At 47.9% G+C, this 20,980-nt stretch overlaps 2 protein-coding genes and 1 long non-coding RNA gene across 13 annotated transcripts in view; 2 read left to right on the top strand and 1 right to left on the bottom strand.

Annotated features, from left to right (window-relative positions):
* Positions 1–3,147, top strand: part of LOC146179229 (cell adhesion molecule Dscam1-like) — a 185,462-nt gene extending 182,315 nt beyond the window's left edge. For all 9 annotated transcript variants that reach the window (XM_084578908.1, XM_084578909.1, XM_084578903.1 and 6 more), the window contains one exon: positions 491–3,147. In XM_084578908.1, coding sequence (XP_084435034.1) covers positions 491–553 — 63 coding nt within the window. In that variant the 3' untranslated portion in view covers positions 554–3,147. The remainder of the gene's footprint in view (positions 1–490) is intronic.
* Positions 1–20,980, bottom strand: part of LOC146179223 (uncharacterized) — a 294,299-nt gene that overhangs the window by 171,571 nt on the left and 101,748 nt on the right. Inside the window, exon 4 of one of the 3 annotated variants that reach the window (XR_014700713.1) lies at positions 12,994–13,100. The exons of the other annotated variants lie outside the window; for them this stretch is intronic. This is a non-coding gene — a long non-coding RNA (uncharacterized LOC146179223). Of the gene's footprint in view, positions 1–12,993; positions 13,101–20,980 lie in introns of those variants that run through there. 3 annotated transcript variants of the gene reach the window in all.
* Positions 11,078–20,980, top strand: part of LOC146179228 (hemicentin-2-like) — a 29,182-nt gene continuing 19,279 nt past the window's right edge. The window contains exons 1-5 of the mRNA XM_084580151.1: positions 11,078–11,420; positions 14,635–14,973; positions 15,855–16,139; positions 17,431–17,715; positions 20,106–20,390. Of these exons, the coding sequence (XP_084436277.1) occupies positions 11,078–11,420; positions 14,635–14,973; positions 15,855–16,139; positions 17,431–17,715; positions 20,106–20,390 (1,537 nt within the window). The remainder of the gene's footprint in view (positions 11,421–14,634; positions 14,974–15,854; positions 16,140–17,430; positions 17,716–20,105; positions 20,391–20,980) is intronic.

Raw genomic sequence — 20,980 nt, 5'->3', positions numbered from 1 at the left:
ATCTGTATTTCAAACTTCTGCACTCCTTCACTCATGGCAGTTGCTGACACTATTCATGATGTCGTAACTTAGAGTTCAGTCTAATTAGTACATAAAAAGCAAATGGCATTGAATCGCATCAGGGATGTCGCTGCCCTTTATTGTTATGCCTCCAGAACTTTAGTAGTAAGCATACATGGATTAGAGTAACAAAATGATTCGTGTCATGATAGTTCTCACCAAATGAGGCCAAAAATTTGCTCCTGGTGCAAGTGACACTTATGAAATTAAAAAAAAAAGGCAGCACACAATAGATGAATGACTCTGACAGCTAGGCTTATTGATTTCATTCAATGCTCTTGCAAAAATTATTTATGTCAGAGAAATTTAATCCATCTCAGTTAAGCCTAATGTGATGACCTCAAATCGTGTTACACTGTACATACTGCACCTTATCGTTCAGCACGGCAAGCATCACCTCAACATGTCTGTATATTCTTTCACTATGCAGATCAATGACGGCATCGGCAGTTACGCTAGGCTCAAGACACAGGGAAAGCGCAACATTGTATAAAGCCTCCACCTCCAACATCGGCTATGGATGTACCGTCTCTGCACAGCATATCTTAGGAGTTCATCACGAGTAATGAGCAGTTGTCTGTCGGGCAATGCTCCAAGTGAGACTGTACAAGATAGTGCAGCCTTTGTCGGAAGGCCGAGCCACCGGGTTAGCTACTCGCCCATGATTCAGTCGTCATCGTGGAACTGCGATTGTCTGAATAGGTGAGCATGAACACTTTTCTTAACCCCCGTGGGTTAAAAATGGTAGGTGTGAGAATCTCGAGAGTCCCTGGCAGCCAGCCTGATGGCGATCAGCATTACGACACTGGCTGCATGTGCATCGGTCACGAGACACCGCCGACTGTTTCCTCTTTCCAGTCAGCCTCATCGTAATAGCGTTACGTATGAGCACCTATTATCAGCTTCATCATCCTTCTCTGCTTTATGCCATGGTCTGTGTGTTGCAAAAGTCAGAGTTTGGGTGCTGCAGATACTCAAACTTTTCTGGTCAACAACGTACCACAGTATTATGTGAAGCTGTGCAGGTGGTGCTTACGAAAAATCCATATCCAATCTTTGTAGTATTCCCTTCAGATTGCAAATACTTTGTTTTGATGTGAAGCTGTAATTTACTGTGGAAGCCTACATAACACACCCAGAAAAGTGAATGTGCTTCCAGAAAAAGCTTTTTCTACACAATTCCTGGCTATGATGACATCAGCTAAGTAACTGGAATCATTGAGCAAGTCAGTGTTGCAAAATATCGAGGTAAAGAAGATATTTTGGAATTACTGCTATTGCTGCTACAGAAACAGCCAGCAAACAAATCAGGTGCTCCAAGGCATCATGCTATCGTGATACCACTAGAAAAACACAAATTCTAAATTCTGATACGAAATTTTCTTCTCTGGCTTAACTGGAGCAATAATATTTGTCCTTTCATAATGCAAAACAATGTGTTCCATCAGTTGACTTTTTTAGTGATCGCAAACAGAACCTTTAGGCATTGGGAATGGTGTACATCAAGCAAGTTGGCAATCATGCAAGGAGTTAAGTGCGCACTTTATATATGTTCAAGAACCATGTCTTTTTAGTGTGAGTGACGTAGCTGGTCTATGTTATTCAACACTGCTTTGTTTTTTATCACTACTTGCATATGCTAGTTGTCTTCAACTGAACTGTGAATGGGAAGAGGGTAATGTCACCTGTGGATAACAGAATCACGAATCACACAAACATGCGCTTTTCCCCAATCGAGAGTGCAGCGAAACTGGGCGAGTCGCCTTTCATTGTCGCTGCTTGTTGCACCTTTGATAAACATGGTGTCATTACTGCAAAGCGGTTCATGTAGTAGCCGCTTAGAGTAAGATTCGCTCGACATCATAGTGACCTTTATTCATCGTCCCTCTTTGGCTATGCCATATGTTGGCTAATTATGAAAGGATTACACATATGGCGACCTTCGCTATTTCTGACCACTTTTTCTTGTGCAGCTGATTTCTATTTGTGATATCCAGTCAGTGTGTGTTGCTTTTTGCGGGCGAAATACTTGGTAACTGCTGCAACCACTATGGCAGCCACTGCGTTGATGGCTACAGTGCCCGCCGCCAGAGAAGCACGTGATACATGCTGTGCAGTCTGACAGATGTGAATGATACACGCCAGCACATCATGAACGAGAAATGTATCATTGCAGTGCTGTATCGTGTTCGTAACCTCTTCTACCTTAGACCTATCTACTTATAACTGCATATGTGTAACAGTATTTATAATGCACGCACGCATCTAAGGGCTCAAATGAGCCTTTCCTAGCTTCAGCTCAATTTTCACATTCTGTGTCGTGCTATGTAGCTGTGTGTATTCTAGTGTTCTGTGAAGTGAGGCTTGGCTAGCCTATAAATACATTTCATTCAGACTGTAAAAATCGTCATGTATTACTTGTGATAACATTGATTTCTTTAGGCTCTCATGCTCATTAGGTAATTAAATGACATGCAGTTCACCCACTATACTAAAGAAGGATGACCATGTGCTGTAGAAAATGGCTTTTTTTATTCGTAGCCTACAGAGTATGTAACTGTGGTAGACTCTTGCAGGTTGGACAAGTTTAATGGTAGTGGAGCTTATAGTATACAAGGAAAAATGAATGTATTGACTTGCAGTTGTAGTGAGTTCACAATGCAAGGATTTTGGATTCCCAAATTGTTCTTGATACATGAGATATCTGCAGCCTCTGTATTCCTTAAAGAATGACAAACTTAGGTAAGCACACAGAAAAATAATAAATACATCATCATAACCCTTCCCTCTCTGATAGAAGCTACATTAGCAGCTCATCCTAATGCGTGGTGAACAAACTTAATTGTTTGTAACTCTGGGAATAAGTTGCACTGTTAAGTTCGCGGAGGTTTTGAGGGCATTTTTTCGATCACTGAATCTCACTTGAGCTCCAGCAGTGTGTACTGAATGAGTGTGTGGTACCTGGGCTGTTTGCAGCTGAAATATGACACTATTGTTTTATGTTGCTGTTAAGTGTGTAAATACCATTGATTTTGTTGGCATTTTTTGTTGTTTGATCATGTCCATATGCAAGAAAAATAAATTGTTCCCCTCTTGCAATGCCTGCCTTTTCTTGTGCATGTTTGCACATACGCGACAGTGCAAAATGTCTATCTTAAAGCATTGTGATACTGCTACTTCTACACAGATCAGAGCCCATCTAAATCCATTCTTATTTGGACAAAAATTTACTCACTCGGTTAGGGAGCAGAGGCATCGGTGATTTTTGTACAGTCCTGCATAGAAGTATCTACATACCAACTCCATGATGCCTACATTTACAGCCATCACCGTGAAAAGCTTTCTTTTTTTTGCAGCTATATCAACCACTACTGTCTGTTAATGGGAAAGTACAGTCCTGAGCAGCACTAAAAGATCGCCTTCAAACAGTGCTGCACTGCGTGCAGAGGCCATCTGATGAAACACTCTTGATGTTGACATTGGCACACTGAACACTTCCAGAAAGAGCGTAATCAAAAACTACAGGGTGTCTTGAGATATATCTGAAGACTTGAACAGCAAAAGCCTAGTAGTGGTAGTGGTAATTATTAGTAGCCATTTTAGTTTAATACTAAGCATTTTTAGTCATTTCTAATCAATTGTAGTTTGTTAGATATATTGGCCTTCAGTCGCCATGTGACTCAGCATAGCCATGTAGGCCACCTAGTGATCGTGACCACTCTCAAGGTCGCGTGACCTGCCGTCGGGCGGGATACTTAGAGGTCAAACTCCTGTGTTAAGCCTGGTGGTAATGTGACTGGGCGTAGTTACGTAGGCCACCAATGGCCCATGACAACTGTTAAGGTCAAGGTCACGAGATTTAGATGTCAAACTTCGGTATTAAAGCTGGTGATCACCATGTGACTAGGGCAGTCAAATGTCAAGGTCACGTGACCCGGTGGTCGCCATGTGACTGGGGCACAGTCACGTAGGCCACCAAGTAACCTATGACCTTTGTCAAGGTTTAGAGGTCTAACATCTATGTTAAGCCTGGTGGTTGCTGTGATTGGGGCATAGTCAGGTAGGCCGAATGGCCCGCGCCCACTGCCAAGGTCATGTGACCCGATGGTCGCCATGTGACTTCTGGGCATTGTCAACTAGGCCACCAAGTGGCCCGTGACCACTGTCAAGGTCACGAGATTTAGAGGTAAAACTGTGTTAAGCCTGGTGGTCCCCATATGACTTTAGGGCATCGTCACGTAGGCCACCAAGTGGCCCGCGACCTCTGTCAAGGTCAAGGTAACAAGGTTTAGAGGTCAGCCTTCTGTATTGAGCCTGATGGTCGCCATGTGAAGGGCATAGTCACATCGGCCAAGTGGCCCGTGTCCACTGTCAAGGTCATGTGACCCGGTGGTCGCCATGTGATTTCGGGGCATTGTCACGTAGGCCAACAAGTGGTCCGTGACCACTGTCAAGGTCACGCGAAGTAGCATCAGTGTGACGTGGAAGTAGAGGGCGCTAGGGGGGCGATACGTACGTGCCTAGGTTCAACACTGCGTGAGACGGAGGGGGACGAACACTCAGCTACAGTAGCGCGTCGGAAAACGAAGGCACTTCGGAATGAGGCTCTCAAAAGGTGACGCGCCGAAGAGACCGATGAAGTACGGGGTTTACGTTTGCAGAAACGCACAATGTGTTCAATCCAAGCTTGGCAATGAGCCTAGCCATGTAGAGCCTTGGTCATAAGTCCTAGTCAAATGATTTTCCACTCAGCTGCAGAATGAAGTGTCACGGCGCCATTAACGACTAAAAGGACGTGAACTACAATGAGATAGTCCTTCTGTGATAAGGACTCGTCACCTAGCATTTTAAATACCACTTGGTATTTAATGATGGCATGACGCCTACATTTTGTGGCTGAGATAAAAATCGTTTGGCTTTAGGACTTTTAACCAAGACTGTACAAGAAGGCTTCGCTTCCCTCCAGGGTTAATCCAGGAAGTTAAAGCACCAGCCAATTTTTGTAGCGTTAGCTACACTGGCCGAGGTTGAACAGTTTCGCGTAGCTCCTGGAGAGCCGTGCTGCACAAGTGCAAGGAGCAGTGACGTCACACGCACGCAGCTGGCGCGCCGAAGCCGAGCGCGCCTCGCTGGTCTGCGCATGCCAGAGGAGCGATGAGCCGCGGCAGACGCACTGGCGCCGGCGCGTGCCCAGCTGTACGCTCCGTTGCGTAGTAGCCAAGTATGACGCTGCCCGCGTGCCTCGCCGGTCTGCGGCTTTCAGAGGAGTGACGTCTTAAGCAGGAGACACATGTGCGAAAGCTTGACCGGCGTACCGCAGCGAACGCCGCATGCGAACTGCGGCCGCAGTGCCAGCCGGGACACATGGAGCACCGCGCGTCCGGCGAGCGAGCTCCCTCAAGCACCGCCCACAGCCGGTGCACCCCACTGCACAGCGGAGACGGAAGGCTGCTTGGCTTGATAAACTTCACATGAATTTACGCTCGTACAAGAAATGACAAAACAGCGATGTTATTAGAAAGATTGTCAGCTGTACTTGTGCAACAACAGCAAGCCTGCACACGTACGAAGCTTTCGGCAACGATGCCACCCGCGGACGCGCTGGGCGACGAACTTCACCGATTCGTGCTTGCCCTAGTCGTCGCTAGGCCTAGCCGGTGTCGTACCGAAGAGGCAGCGGATAGCGCTTCGGAACGGGCCAACTCTGTAATAAAGGTTCGAATTTCGTCACCAGGGTACTGAGAAGGCCATCTTATAATAGAATGAACATAAGCTCGATTTGAGCGGCGCATTCGGCAGCGGAGCGACCAGACGTTTGGCGATCTACTGGGCAGCGGCAGTGGTTGGGCGAACAAACTCGCTTGTGTCGCAGTTATCACTCGTAGCAGCTCTTCAGTATTGGCTGGCGATCTTCACAACTTACTTGTAGTTGACAGTCCTGTATTTAGTGACTTTTTATGCACACGAGGAAATAATACTGAAGGGTTTTTCAGTAGCCGGCGCGTCCACGTCGTCTGCTCGGCAGTACCTCGACGGTGGAGCCGAGAGGCGGTCCACCGCACAGCCCCACTACGTCACCGTGACGTCGCCGCTGTTCGCGCTCGCATTGGCTGCAGCCACCCGCCGGAGCGTCGCTTCGCCACGCTTCGCATGCGGACTGCCGGAGACATCTGCCCGGTTGGACGCGGGCGGTGAGCGCCGGTTTGCCGGATCGGACTCGTCCGGACGCGGCGCGCCGGAGCAGATCGCACTCGCTTTTCGGACATGTGTCCCCGCCTTTAGCTGCGGCAGACGCACTGGCACCGGCGCGTGCCCAGCTGTGCGCCTCTGTTGTGTAGTAGCCACCTGGCATAGCCGAGCTAAGCCACTGCCATTTTCTTTCCTTTCCATGACTTCATCTGCTCGTTTTTATACCACTCTTTTTTTTAGTTGACTCATTTTAAGAACATACCGGCGAGACGGGACGCGAGACGTCTTATCGCAACTTTCGGTCGCGTATACAAAAAGAAAGAAAACCAGTTCACAGCAACATGTCATGATCCTGTTGAAATGCTGTTGTGTTAAGCATCGCCGCAAAGGACGGTCGCAAATGCTGCACAACTACACTTTAAGGCACTAGATAGGAAACTTATCTAGTGACTCTACTACACTTCGCCAATAAAAGTCATCTACAATGAGGCTGCGCAAGCTGGACTAGAACAGCATCGAGCCCCCACCAGTCCAGATGGACGTACCTGTAACAGAATCTTCCCAACTCGGCTAACAGGTCGTACGCTGCCGCTGTGATCCGAGGTTAAGTTCAGGACCAAATGGATAACAGTAACAGAGTAAGGTGTAGTACCAAAACCAACTTTCGCAATTGCGTCTAGGTCTGCTACACGGTGTTAGAAGTACTTCTAACACCGTGGTCTGCCATTTCCTGCTCAGGCCAGCAAAAATGTTATTTTACTGTGTCCGTGTTCATTGCGCCGTTCTATTACTAGCCCTACAGCAAGTACTTCTTAAAAATGCAGTGCCGGCCCGTCGCACTCAACAGCAAGGACATCAAGGCCTTCACGTGGGCTCGACATATCCCGCAAGACTGTTAGCTACCTCCTCGATCCCGACCATCGCTCGCTCGCATTCGCCAACAACCGACCATAAGGGACGGCGAGAGTGCCATATTTCTGGTGGCGGGGCCGACACACGGACTGACCGAGCAGATCCGCCAAGTCGCCATGCAGCTTGAGGCACTCGTGAGCGCAAAGCGTCTGCGCCGTCAGCAGCCGGCGAAGTGACGTAAGCTGGAGGAGCCCCAGAGAAACTGTGGTGCCTGCGCTAAGACGCCTCGTCACAATCTGCACTCCTTGGGGGCAAGGTTAGCCTCCTTCGGTGAACCTACTTCGTCTTGGACGAGGTGGACGGGACATTGCTTACCAATGTGCACGGGATGGACACCATTAAGATTGTCTACCAATTTGGACGGATCACCAAATGCTCTATCTCCCGACCACTTAGCTCGGTGGCCTGCGGCCTTTCGTTGTTTCGGCGCCGCGTAGAAGGTGGTGAGGAAAGGTTTGCACATGTTTTGCAGGTGAACGAAACATATAATATGTTTATGATGCTATTGGAAGACTGCAACGTCGATGATCGACGACCTCGTGGCGAGAACAGTTAGCTAAGGCTCGGCCATCGTCGCCTTCTACACATAAAAAAAGACAAGCCAAGAGCGCGACTGGACGCTCAGCGAGTTCTGCTCGCGCTACAGTAAGAACTCCCAGGTAACCGAGGTTTTCTTGACAGAATGTATGGAGCTGCTCTACCGCCAGCAGACAGAATGTAGCCAACATGCAAGTCGGTGTTGAAAAATCTGGAATAGCGAAAACCGTTTAGGACTGTTTCCATCTGCCAATGACAGTGAAACTGTGTAGGCTCATGCTTGAAGTAAAAATGGAGGAAAAATTGTTTCTCCACTGACGTCTGCAGTCATCTCTTTTAATAGCAAGCAAAAGTATTTTGAGTGTCGATCATGTTAAACAGCTTTTCCATTGGCTTATTTAATCGGACCAAATGTTGAGCTTCATCTTTATAAGTTACTGAAAGTCGAAACCCGCGCCGCGTGCACATTTATGAACCGTGCCTTTTCTGTATCCCACACCTGACTGGTCTATGTTGTTCACCAGCTTTTGTGGCTTAAACTATAAACAAGAAAGGGGTCGTGTCACCTGTTTCCGTGTCCAAAAAATGCAGCACAGCAAGCTACCTGTTTTATGAACGCTTTTTTAGCATCTTCAACAAATATGGTGCGATTACCACGTGAGGCACTCGTGCCCTTCATACGTAAGATCGTCGCATTTGGACAGTGCCATTGTTATATACTTCAAATGTTCATGATTCCCTTATGTAAATTCATTCACCGTTCAAATACTTTCAATCACACGCATTCACGCTAGTCAGTTACGAAACGATCGCACGTACGGCGAGCTTTGTGGTTTTGTCTGACCACGATCCCTTGCGCTGCCGATAAGTATTTGTGGCATACGTGTGTGTATCTCACGGTCCAAATATAGACAGTGGGTCAACACATGGTTACACTAATAATCACAAAAAACAAGCGATTCGTATGCAATTAATGCCGAGAAGACTTACACCACTATTAATATCAACGAGCAATGCCGTAGCCACGTGACGCATAAATTGAACCTGAGCCGATCGTCCGAAAGCAGCAAAAGCGTGTGCGCGATCTTTGCACGAAAGAAATTTGTAGGCAGTGCATGAAATAAATCCGTTGACAACCACATAGCGACAGTCGCCGTGGCCGCTCCGCGCTCGAGGACAGGAAAGGGAATGGAGCACCGCGCGGCGCGTCAAACCATGAGACAGCCAACCACTGGTCAAGTAGAACTGTTACGTCATCAGCAGAAGAGTGAATCTGTGAGCAAGAGTTTCGTGACACCATGCATGCACAGTTATCGTATAGTTACGTTATCGCGGCGTTTCAGAAGGAGGCGGACAATGGGCCGACGCTCCAGGTACCGACATATGCGACATGATTTGGTTGAAGAAGTCTCTTCAAGGTGTCGCTACGAGTCCAGTGTGGCTGCACGGTGCGGCAGGGAGTCTGCAAGCGAGGTGCGAAATGCCAGTTTTGACCGTGCGTCAGTCAGCGCAGACACTTTCACCTGCGGTAACACAACATCCTAATATGCTTGGAGGTAACCCTTCAGCTGCTGCAATTGCAGTCTTTACAGTTTTAATAATCCTTGGAGACGTCCGCGCAAAGTGTGAGTATGCATTGAAATTTGACTTGCTTTTTTGTTCAAGTACCACGTAACTCGAGTTTGCGTTTTCACATAGCAACAACTGCAGGCTTTGTATCGCGGTATAACAAGCGGTATGAATTTCGCCGATTTTCACGCTGAAAATTTTCGTGAAATTAGGCTAAAGTAAGGTGTTTTCGAGAGAAACCGTTGTTATTAATACAACCCACTTCAGCAGCTGTCGCGCAAAAGCAGCTGGTAACGAAAGCGGTGCAAATCTCTTTCCAATTTAAGCCCCTCCTCCCCTATCCCTATAGTGTAGGATAGCCAACAGTAACGTCGTTTTTGTCAGTCACTGTCTTCTCTCACTCACTCACACGATCGTGCAAGCACGCCATGTTCAGAGCACTTTACATGTTCTAGTTCACTCGGGCGTCTTAAATAGCGTTGCAAATATTAGGAAGTCTGTATTGCGATGTTGCATGTGGTCGTGTAGATGCCCGGCTAGGGGTAAACATGACTTGAGTATACGTGCTCAGTGCCGGTCTCCTCTGTCAGTGATACTTTGGACAAAGCAACCAAAGTTACGATTGCACGGGCGGAACAGTAGCTCCATGGGCGCATATGGATATGGAGGTTGATTGGTCGCCGGGGTATCCACATATTAGGATTCAACTGCACTCGCCGGATTGTAGAGTGAGCGGGAAAGAAGAGGAGGAGAGACGGGGAACAAGCTATAGAATCAACCGTACCCCACTCATTGGTCCGGGTACACGCGCAGGACGAACAAGAGACGCGAAGAGGGATATATTACGAATAAGGGTGCCCATGCATACACGGGCCACAACTACGAGTGTCTACATAACATGTTTTTCTGAGACTTCTAAGACAGTTGCATTAATTAAGTTTTGAGCGATTAAATGTGAAGGCGCGACCAGTCAGCACTGGACTATTGATGTAGGTCGCAGAGGAGCTGAGCACAAAGGCACACATATATATGTATAAGAAATATGTAAACGAACAGGAGAGTTCGCTGGGAGGAACAGTGAAATTACAGCCACACTAAGGTACTTTTTTTAACCGCCAACTTATATGTGATACACTGGCGTCTCGACATATACTCACTAGATGACAGTGGGAGATGTGCGCGCTGACTTCAATACACGACGTTTGCGCGTTGATGCGTCAGTCATCCCTAAACGCAGAAGGAACCAATAGGTATGCGTTATAACAACCCCGGTTGGTGGTTGTAGTCGCAACAAATGATATCCCGAATTCTCCTGACTACTACTGCCGGAAGTCACAGTTACGATTGTGGAAACATGCAGTTTTCACGCTTCTAAACGAACATGAACGCTAATGATGATAGTGAGGCCCAAAGCACTTCCGGCATCTCTGACCTGTGTTAGAAAGGCGCATGCGCATACGACGCGTGTCTCGCAACATTTGAAAACGTCTTGAAGTAGACGATAAGGCGATCTCGCGCAGTGTTTGGTAAGTGCAAGTGACGCGTCGAACTGTAAGTGAATGGGAGCATTGGAGTCGCAGTGGTCCCATAAGAAAAACCGTTTGTAAAAACTGTACACAGACGAAGCTTCCTCGCAGCATCCGCCACGACAGAGCCCATTATTTTTAGCTGTCTACATTTAGAACTGTGTGACAAAATCAGGAAAGTCAGAAGCAAGCCTACAGGCTAAAAGTTACTTACTGTTAGCATCGGACAAAAAGCTACGCAATGAAAATCATTTTCCCGTCATTCACACGTGGAGTTTATAACCATGCCGCTGTCCACATGCGTAGTAATTCTGGATCTTAATTCCCGTGTCTTGTCCTCAGCACCACCTGAAGTCGGCCCGTTCTCGTTCGCTAAAAGCGTGACCTTGGGACAGAAGGCTCTGGTGAGTTGCACAGTGGTCGGCGGAGACGGGCCGTTCGACTTTCGCTGGGACCAGGATGGCAGGGACATCGGTGCGTCACCGTCGAAACACGCGAAGGCCATTACCGAGCACATCGCAACGCTGACCATAGACAGCGTGGCTGCCGAGGACATCGGAAACTACACCTGCACCGTCTCCAACTCGGCTGGTGACAGCAGTTTTACGGCACCCTTGACAGCCAGAGGTACGCAGCATGCTTAGATTCAGCCGAAACGGTAGCCAACGTTACTTATGGTAGCAGCGAACTCCGACGAGTACAGACGTGCTTCGGAGATTCGTGCATTAATTAATGCCGTCATATGAAATTACCGCTGGTTCCTTATCAGACGAGCTTGTCCACAGATGAAATCGATGCGTGTTCAACGCGTCGATCGGATTCAAGATTGTGGCAACGGCAACCAAATATATATATCCCATTATACATATTTACAACTGTGTCCTCAAACCAGTTTTCTAGTTTCAGGGCAGTTTTATACTGAGAATAACAGAAGGAAATCTGAAGTCGAGGTCAGAAGGATTAGGCATCGCAGAGGTTAAACCTCAGGGCAAAATGACGGGAAGTACGTGTACACACGAAACCAAGTATGCTTAAACACTCTTGTAGATTGTTACACTAACAAGTCTCAGCGCGATATTCTAAACTTGTCATTTTTTTACTGACAATGCAACTTCTATGATATCCCAAACGCCGAACGTTAAAGTGAATGCTGCTCATAGCACTGGTCTTGCGTCATAGTTGTAAGACTCAGCGGTTTGTGACGTACGTGATGCGCGCACGAAGCGCTCTCGCTAATTCGTACTCTCCTTCTGATCATTTCTTGCACACTGCGCACACTCGGTCTGTTCAGGACGGTGGACTTAACCCTGAGCGTTGTTTCTGATCGCCCGGCTGTCACGGCGATGTTAGCGTCGATCATTTCGCACTCCCTAAGTATTCATCCGCCACCCGTGCTCAAATATACGTTCAAGCAAGGAACAAACGCAATGCGAAAGCGGCATCGGACACGGCTACGGCTCTGCCTGCACCAGAGATTGAGCCGTTCTTTCTCCAAGAACAGAGCCTTCGGTAGCCACCATACTTTCGGTTAACGAGCGAGCGTCTGTTCCTTCGTGATAGACAGAACGAGGCCATTTCAGTAGTTCGAGTGGCAGCGGAATGAACAGCGAGTCGCCAGCAGCACTTCCAAGAACGCGAAAACCACGTCAGAAAACCTTGCCAATGTGGTGACCTAGAAAGGTAGTGCCCAGGACGTCGGGAACTACACGTGCTCTGTCACTAACGCACACGGCGCCGACAGGGGCAGAGCTCACCGTGTACAAGGTGAGAGCGGGTTTCTTGGAAGCGTTTTTATGTTGCATGTACGTCACGTAACTGTCATGCCACGGCTACTACTCACACACGTGAAAAGTTATTTAGATGAAATAGCTAGTGTCTTTCATCTACTTATAGTTGCGTGAAACCTCGAATCAAGAGCATACCAGAAGTTATCAGAAGATATAGTCTTACTGCATATATATAAACATGGAAGTGCCGATAATTAAACCTTCATGCGCACGCAAATATTAATATGCTGAAAAACTCCTATCGTAAAACCACGCAACATTCATTTTCCCAGACAAGCGAGCGCTACCCACAATAAAGAAACTATAGTTCGCTCTCCTGACACCCTATGGCGCTACACGTCCACAAGCTGCATAGGACAACTGCAAAGGGACAAGTGCTGCCAAGTCTCACCAGTTCAATATTGCTGACATGATGGAGACGAAGTCCTCTCGCCTGCCTCCGCATCATGCGCGACTGCCGCACGGCACATCGAAGATCATAGTACTCCTCCTCCTTCTGCAAGTCCCAGATAATTCAGCTCTGCGCGGATCGTCATACGGTGAGTCCCAGTGCATGAGCGGTAGTCTTGCCTGCGCGCAAATAGTTCCGAAGGTATAATTTTAACGCAGATTCGCTGCAGATCCAGCCCTTCTCATTTCCGCCGAATATTCGTTTGGGACAGAAGACAAGCGTGGCCTGCATGGTCTCCAGCGGCGTTGGACCATTTGAGTTCTCGTGGAAACAAGACGGGAGACCTGTTGAGAGCAGCTCAACTAAATACGTGAGAATTGTAGTGGAAAACATCGCGACGCTCACGATAGAAAGAGTCAGCGCCGAGGACATCGGAAACTACACCTGCATCGCTACCAACGGAGTAGGGAAGGACAGCCAATCAGCCGAGTTATCCACTGAAGGTGAGGGAAAAAAAATGATAACCGCTTAATCGCAGAAAGCAAAAAATCGTCTAGTTATTAAAGCTGAGTTCTTATAATTGCTACGAAGCTACTTCTTGAAGTTCACCACTGTTTTTTTATGGTCTAAAAGTCGTATAATTTAGGAAAACCGTCAAGGTGTGTTCTGGTTACTATAATTAGCCAGATCAGAACGTGATAATGATAGGTGAGGTGATATGAGTTCAGTACCACGCTGCAGATTTCCCTAACCATCAGTTTCCAGCCGCACTGCTGCAGGCGAGGCGTTACTCCAAGGGAGTATTGACACTAAATTCTGCTTGCTTTTATCTTCTTAATGATGCATAAAACATTACTGTTCGTGGATAAGTTCGCGGGTTTCGCTTACGATCAACAAATATGCATAACTGAATTTTTTATTCACTTTTTTTTTTTTAGATTTCAACAGTTAAGCGGTGGTTGTGACGTGAAAGCAAAGTCTAGGTCACGCGAGGAATGAAAGAAAAACAACTCTAACCCCTGCTCAGACATGCTGGCTTTAACTGTAGTGAATTAAAACGGCAGGGTAACGATTATATCGCTGTTTTTTCACCTCTCAGTGGCCTAATCTTACTTTGACGACACAGCCAGTGCTCGGCTGTTGAAGCCGAAAGGGGTGAGAAAACAAATCTGATTATAATTTATTCAGCGGTCGTAGGAAAGTCCACTGCGCAACATTACAAAGAATAAAACACAAAGCCAAAAATTAGGTGTTTATATTCATTCTGTGACCGAACAACTCGCGACGCCTCCTGTACCAAGACGTGTACACCACCTCCTCAATAAAAGTTGCACGAACTACCACCACGCGGCGCCACCAGTCCATGATAGGCCCCTCTAAAATGTCGCAGCAACTTCTGCCACCTCCGCTAGTCGCAAGAAGCGCATTAGGCCGCTTCGTAGCAAACAAATCACCCGCATCGTCGCATGTTGTTCACACATCACCGCAAACCTTAACGCCTTGTGGACACACCCGAGCAAAGCAACCAGAAAAGATATGACGTGCGCCCTGTTTTCTTTCTATTGGTCCATCTCCGTCTTCTGGCCCAGATTGCCCTCTACGCCGAACACGCAGGTGAGCTCATGTTCATTTTTGAAGCACCCGTTTTCGTTCCTGACTTCAGGACGGGAATTGTCCATTGCAACAAACTTGCCTTCTTCCCACTCAGATGGCGAATACATCCCCGTCATCATGCCATACTCATTTCCCAAGAGCGTGGCTCTCGAACAAAAGACAATCGTCACCTGCGTCGCACAGAGCGGGACGGGGCCCCTGGAATTTCAGTGGAGGCACAATGGGAGACCGGTCGTGGACAGCGCGTCACGCTATGCAAAGAGGCTGTCGGACAGGGTCTCCACGCTGTCCATCGAAAAGCTGTCGGCTGAAGACCTTGGAAACTACACGTGCGTCGTGTCGAACAGCGCCGGCAGCGACACCTTCACGGCACCTCTGGTAGTCAAAGGTGGGGGTACGAAATTCGAGATTCTAGGGTTACTCGCTCTGGCATGTACAAGAGATGCCAAAGTGGCGTATATGTCAAGGATATGTCTACGTCATGGTCTGTTTGTCTTGCCACTGTTTGGTACAGTCAGCATGCGAACGGGCTGCTGTGCCACACGACTTCTTATCACGCCTGTAATAAATCGCACATACTTCGCGGTTTGTGACCAGCATGCAACTCGTGCCGCGTCTTTATGTTCAGCACAAGATGTTAGGTGCTTTGAATGTTCTTCAGCGCGTAATTCACACAATTATCAATCATGTATCCGGAATTACCGACAGTCAAGCGCTCACTAAACGCTTACACTTTGCCATATTATGCAATCGCGGTTCTGGTGACGCTGTCTATGCCAACGCTCGCCAATATGCATACACACAAACATCCCCTGCGCCGATGCCTGGAAATCGGGACTGAAAAGACTAATTTTGTACTCTGCAAACATCTCTCTATTCAAACTAAATAACGGTGTCGCCATCTTCGGGCTTCTCTCACTATAATTTCCTTTTTTGCCGCCACCCCGAAGCTGCAACGTTCACGGATTAGTTGAAAATGTTCCCGGGAAGCGGCGCCACCTGCCCGCACATCTCGCACCGCGCCTAACGCCCAAAGGAGCGGCAGTAGACGCAGAACGCTGAGAGCAACATCGGCAGCACGTCATCCATGCATAACGCCGCCTTTATGCCATGAATCCTTCTTATCTAAAAGCACTGACTTTCTTAGTTTGTCTTGCCGCCATTTCTGGAACCGCAACTCTGGCTGCCTCTTCAGGTAAGGACAGCTATTTTCTTTTGTTGTTTTTTTTTTTTTGCGGTCTGTCTCCAAAGAAACTATCTACTTCGCAGATCAGCCGCACGTGCAGTCTTTCAGCTTTCCGCAAAATGTCAATCTGGGCGAAGAGGCGAGCGTGACCTGCGTCGTGACCCGCGGAAGCAGGCCTTTCAATTTTGTCTGGACACAGGACGGCAGGCTGCTGTCGAACAACGAACGCAAGTTCTCCAAGACCGTCTTGTACAACATCAACACCTTGACCATCCGGCGGGTCGCGGCCGAAGACGTAGGGAACTACACCTGCACTGTGGCTAACGACATTGGGAGTGACGCCGCTTCCGCGGCACTCACAGTTGAAGGTGAGAATTTACGTCGAGGAATTTCGAACGCGTGAGGAACTATCATAGTAACGGACACAAACAAGTGCAACGTGTTCAGCAAAGTTCTCCATTCATAAACTGCGTGATCATTTCTTGGCCGCCTCGATGTCACCAGCTTATATATACGATGTTTCAATTCAACGAATTATTGAATTATCCTGGCACTCCAGTCGCCACAGCTTGAGGCTGTACCGCGTTCTCATACGAAACATGCTGTTGCATGTTGTACCGACGTGGCGGTATCCATACATCGACGGAGGCGGCAAGCTAAACATCGTACAATGCTTCGCTGCATACTGCGGAGCCTCAGAGTCGATGTTAACACAGAGCATATCAACGTGACAAGCATTGTAGTCGAGTTTGATAGGTAAAAATCTATAAACTATCAATTATATTGACACCATCACGAGGAAGTCATGTTGCTGTAATTAGAGGTGGCAGCGGCGCGATCAGACAGCTGCAGCGAATCAGCTCCCTCTTTCATGTTTGCTTTCCAAGTTGGTTGGTTGGTTCATAGGAAGGGAAAGGCGCAGTATCTGTCACACTTGCTCTGTGGACACCTGAACCGCGCCGTAAGGGAAGGGGTGAAAGTGAGAGTATGAATTTTGTTCACAAGTTCAGCTTTAGACAGAGCATGTGCGCTGAATTTATGTGAATATACATTATAGAACATCCTTAGCCCATGTCACTACATATAATGGGCTTAACGTAAACATAAGAATCTCTTAAGGTATTCTTACAATCCTTCGTGCGTAGTTTGGGAGTTACTCCTATTAGGCGCACGGCACGCATTCCTTTATTTGGGGCATAATTTTTCACATATGTCCAACTGTCACGGATGAGTACATAATCCCATGATGCGCCACCGCGTTATTACTCAGCGAAACACCAAATGATGACTGCCCCAATGGTTAGTCGATCCTCTTTGTTTTGTCGGCAGTGTTCCAGAAGCCCGCTAGATGGCGCTAGCTGTCCGTCGTTCAATTCAACTGACGCTCTCTCCTCTCTAACAAACCAAACCAGGGCATCAGTAGGGTATCTGTTGTGGTCACAGTAGCACGTCACCTTCCCAGATCCGAGTTCTGGCATCCATACACTGCTGATCCCCAGGAATTTCCTTTAGCCTTCGGGAGGCATCTCTCACATCATGCTGCGATGTCTTGTACTCGTATTCGTCGCAGTCTCCGCCAGTGCAAACGGTAAGCGACCGCACTTCATTTGCTCACGATTCATACGTTAGACTGCACCTTCTAAACGTCATGTATCTTAGGTCCTCCGGAGGTGCAGCCGTTCTCATTCCCGAAGAATGTTGTTCTCGGCAAAAGGGCAGTCGTCAACTGTGCAGCTGTCAGCGGTGAAGGGCCATTCAGGTTTGAATGGACGCAGAACAACCGCGAGCTGAGAACGTCTGCCACAAAGTACGTAAAGGAAGTAACGGACACAATTATGGCGCTCATCCTGGAAAAGGTAGCAGCAGAGGACGTGGGAAACTACACGTGCATCGTGTCCAACAAGGCTGGACGGGACAGCCACACGGCAGCGCTCGTGGTTAAAGGTGAGACACTCCTCGCCTACCGGCAAAGCCAGTGCCGTTTCATCCTCGAAATTATGTAAATTGACAGATATTACGAAACCCGGATATGACACGCAATGCGGAATCTATTTGAACGTGACATCTGCTGGACAAATGCCGCGGATAAACCGCGACTCTGAGAAACGAAGACTCGCTAGCGACGGAAAATCGACGCAAGTGCCACTAACACTTCTTATAGCACTCCTCCTAAATTCGACTTAATACGACAAGCCATAATGTCGGTACGTGCGAAGGAATTGCGTAAAATGAAAAAGCATCTGCACATACATTTTCGAAGGCGTTCTGCCTGCGATTCAAGCGCAGGAGCTCGCTGAATAGCAACACAACGAATTCTGTACAGTCGCCTTCAACTCCACACCTCACTGGATTGTGCACTATTGCAGCGCCGACTCTTACAAAAAAAAAAAAAGAACGAAAAGCGTGGATTAGCGTTCTCTGTGACAAATGTCTGTTCATTAGACGTGTAGGAATTACACAAAATCCCGAATATTATACAACAGTATTTGCGGCTCAATTCGACTTGCACAGAACTTTCACTACTGGCATTCGTCAAACCCCATAAGCATTCAAAAATTATTCGAAAATATTCCATTTCTTTCGCAGCCAATATTTATTACTTGCTTGACCGCCAGAAATATCGGAGATTCGTGCACATCTATTTCTTTATGTACTTTAAACATAACAGCTGCCAAATACAACCTGTGAATAGGTTTGGTTTGGTTTGTTCAGTTTTACGTCCCGAAGCTACTCAGGCTATGAGAGACGCCGTGGTGGAGGACTCCGGAAATTTCGACCACCCCAGGGTTCTTTAACAAGAAAAAAAAAGGCGAAGTATGTGCATAACGAAGTATGGACGCCTGAAAACCAAATCGGCCTCAAAGGAGAGAGAGAGAGATAGAAAAGGCGCCTTATATACTGGAGCACCTTGGTTTAATTACGCCTACATGGGCTCTTTCAACGTGAAGAGCACACGGATGCCCTTGCTCCAACACAAGTTCGGCCGGCAAGTGAAAAATGGACACAAGAGGTGGGTGGTTGCTCCTGGCCCTACGGGGCTGGGATTGGTAGGTCACTGCCGCTTGCGGCGGGAGCTAGCCTCCCGACATGTATATTTTTTTTTTCTGTTGAAAGCCGTTATTGCACCTGCTACTGTTTCGGTAATGGACGACGGTTGTTGCGACGCGCATCTTTCTTTCTCTTCTTTTTCTAATTCTTCTCTGTTTTCTCTTCTGTCCGCACGAGGCAGCGGACGTGGCTCAGCTACAGAGCCAGTAGCAGGTCCCTGCATTTTCTTTTCCTTCTTCCTTCAGTCGCAACAACAACAACAAAAATGGACACAATTCGCCCCTCTCCTCTTACAGGGAAACATGTGAGAGAGGCGAACAGCTCAGATTTAATGGAAGTATTTAATGTTCCGCATTATTACAAAAGCAGAGTGAGAAAGGCGGGCGTGTGTGTTTCGGAAATTCCTCCAAGTGAATCGCCCTTGGTTTCCTTTTTCGTGAATTTTCATTTACAGAAGTTTTCATTTACGGGTTTGTATTTCGCCTCCATCGAATTAGGGCTGCGTTGTCGGAATTACATAGCAGTGCTTGGAGCTAACAGCCCGAACGCCAAATCGAATGAGCCGCCCCCGCGGCGCGGTGTGAACAATTTGACTTTGACACCTGAAGCTTCAGTAAACAGAAAGAGAAGACCGAGGAGTTGGTTTGGTTTGGTTGGTGGGGTTTAACGTCCCAAATAAACTCGGGCTATGAGAGACGCCGTAGTGGAGGACTCCGGAAATTTCGACCACCTGGGGTTCTTTAACGTGCACTGACATCGCACAGCACACGGGCACCTTGCTTTTCGCCGCCATCGAAAAGTGGCCGCCGAGGCCGGGATTCGATCCCGCGTCCTTGGGAGCAGTAGTCGACCGCCGTAACCACTGCACCACCCCGGCGGGGTAAAAGACCGAGGAGGGACGGTACTGACAGCATATATGCAATACCTTAACCCGGCGTGCTTAGTCCGGAAACCCGCAGCCATGACGAAGGCGACACTGCGAACGCCTAGTTCTCTCTTCCGCCTCAAAGCGGCGCCACCTGTCCACAATCGCGGACCTTCTTGATGCGCCACTCTCACCGTCTAGAAAGAGACGCCATTCGCTCACCACACCGAAGTGGCTATCGCCGGTTAGTCGCAAACGTCCCCAAATGAGGCAGACACGCATCACACTCATTAGAGGCTTCGCCCAATCCCTGTTCACGTGGGGATGCTGCTTGGGAGGTAAGCTGCAATGCCTGTTGTCGCAACATGCGACTTTTTACTTTCCGCAACCCAAATGAATTGAAACATGCTCCTTTTCACAGGCGGGCCGGAAATAATGCCCTTTTCGTTTTCGAAGAACGTCCTGCTGGGACAGAAGACGACAGTGACGTGCGTAGTCTCGAGTGGCACAGGCCCTTTCCGCTTCGGATGGAAGCATGGCGAGCACAAGGTCATCGGTGACTCCCGGAAGCACGTGGTGAATTTTGCCGAGAACGTTGCAGCACTGACGATAGAGGCCATCACCGCTGAAGACCTCGGGAATTACACGTGCACCGTTGCGAGCGACGTGGGAAGCGCGAGCTACTCGGCCGTACTGGCCGTTGAAGGTGAGAGAACGTCGGACGTAAGCAAATGGCAGCCACTTCTAAATTTCAGCAACCGGGCTCACATTATCACATTAGCTCGAAAGCAAATCCAGTCTGTACACACTGTGAAGACTAGTTCACATTGGTTTTGTTACCCTTTTCACTTCAATTCGTCCTTCGAAATCAGATTCAGTACACTCATGTGCACGTCTAAGACCAAGGTGTCCAAGCAAGTCAAGCTAAGCTGAATCGCAAGATTGCTTTCAAGAGCCATAAAATGCAGTGAATCTAGATTACATAGTCTAGACCACACACCCAGAAGTCCAGAAAATTTTGTTTCGAGTTTTAATATTCGCCTTTGCTTCGCTCATCACATGCAAAATATTTCAGTACAAGCTTCTATCCGAAAGAAATATTATTCGAGTTCAACACGCCGGTTTATCCGCAGGATTGCTGTTATCATTTTTATCGGGGGCTTACATCTGTTAGGGGCAGGCATTAGAAACGAGGACAAACTACACAAGCACGAGTTTCATTTCCTTCTGAGTTGCGACGTTATTCGTCGGCAGGAGAATAACCCGGACGCCGCGCGTTATTTGTGTCTGCTATAC

This window comes from Amblyomma maculatum, chromosome 9 (genome assembly GCF_055883805.1).
Source record: "Amblyomma maculatum isolate TAMU_Amacu chromosome 9, ASM5588380v1, whole genome shotgun sequence".
Lineage (NCBI taxonomy): Eukaryota > Metazoa > Arthropoda > Arachnida > Ixodida > Ixodidae > Amblyomma > Amblyomma maculatum.
The sequence above is the reverse complement of the archived record's forward strand: the minus strand, read 5'-3'. Positions and strand labels throughout refer to the sequence as shown.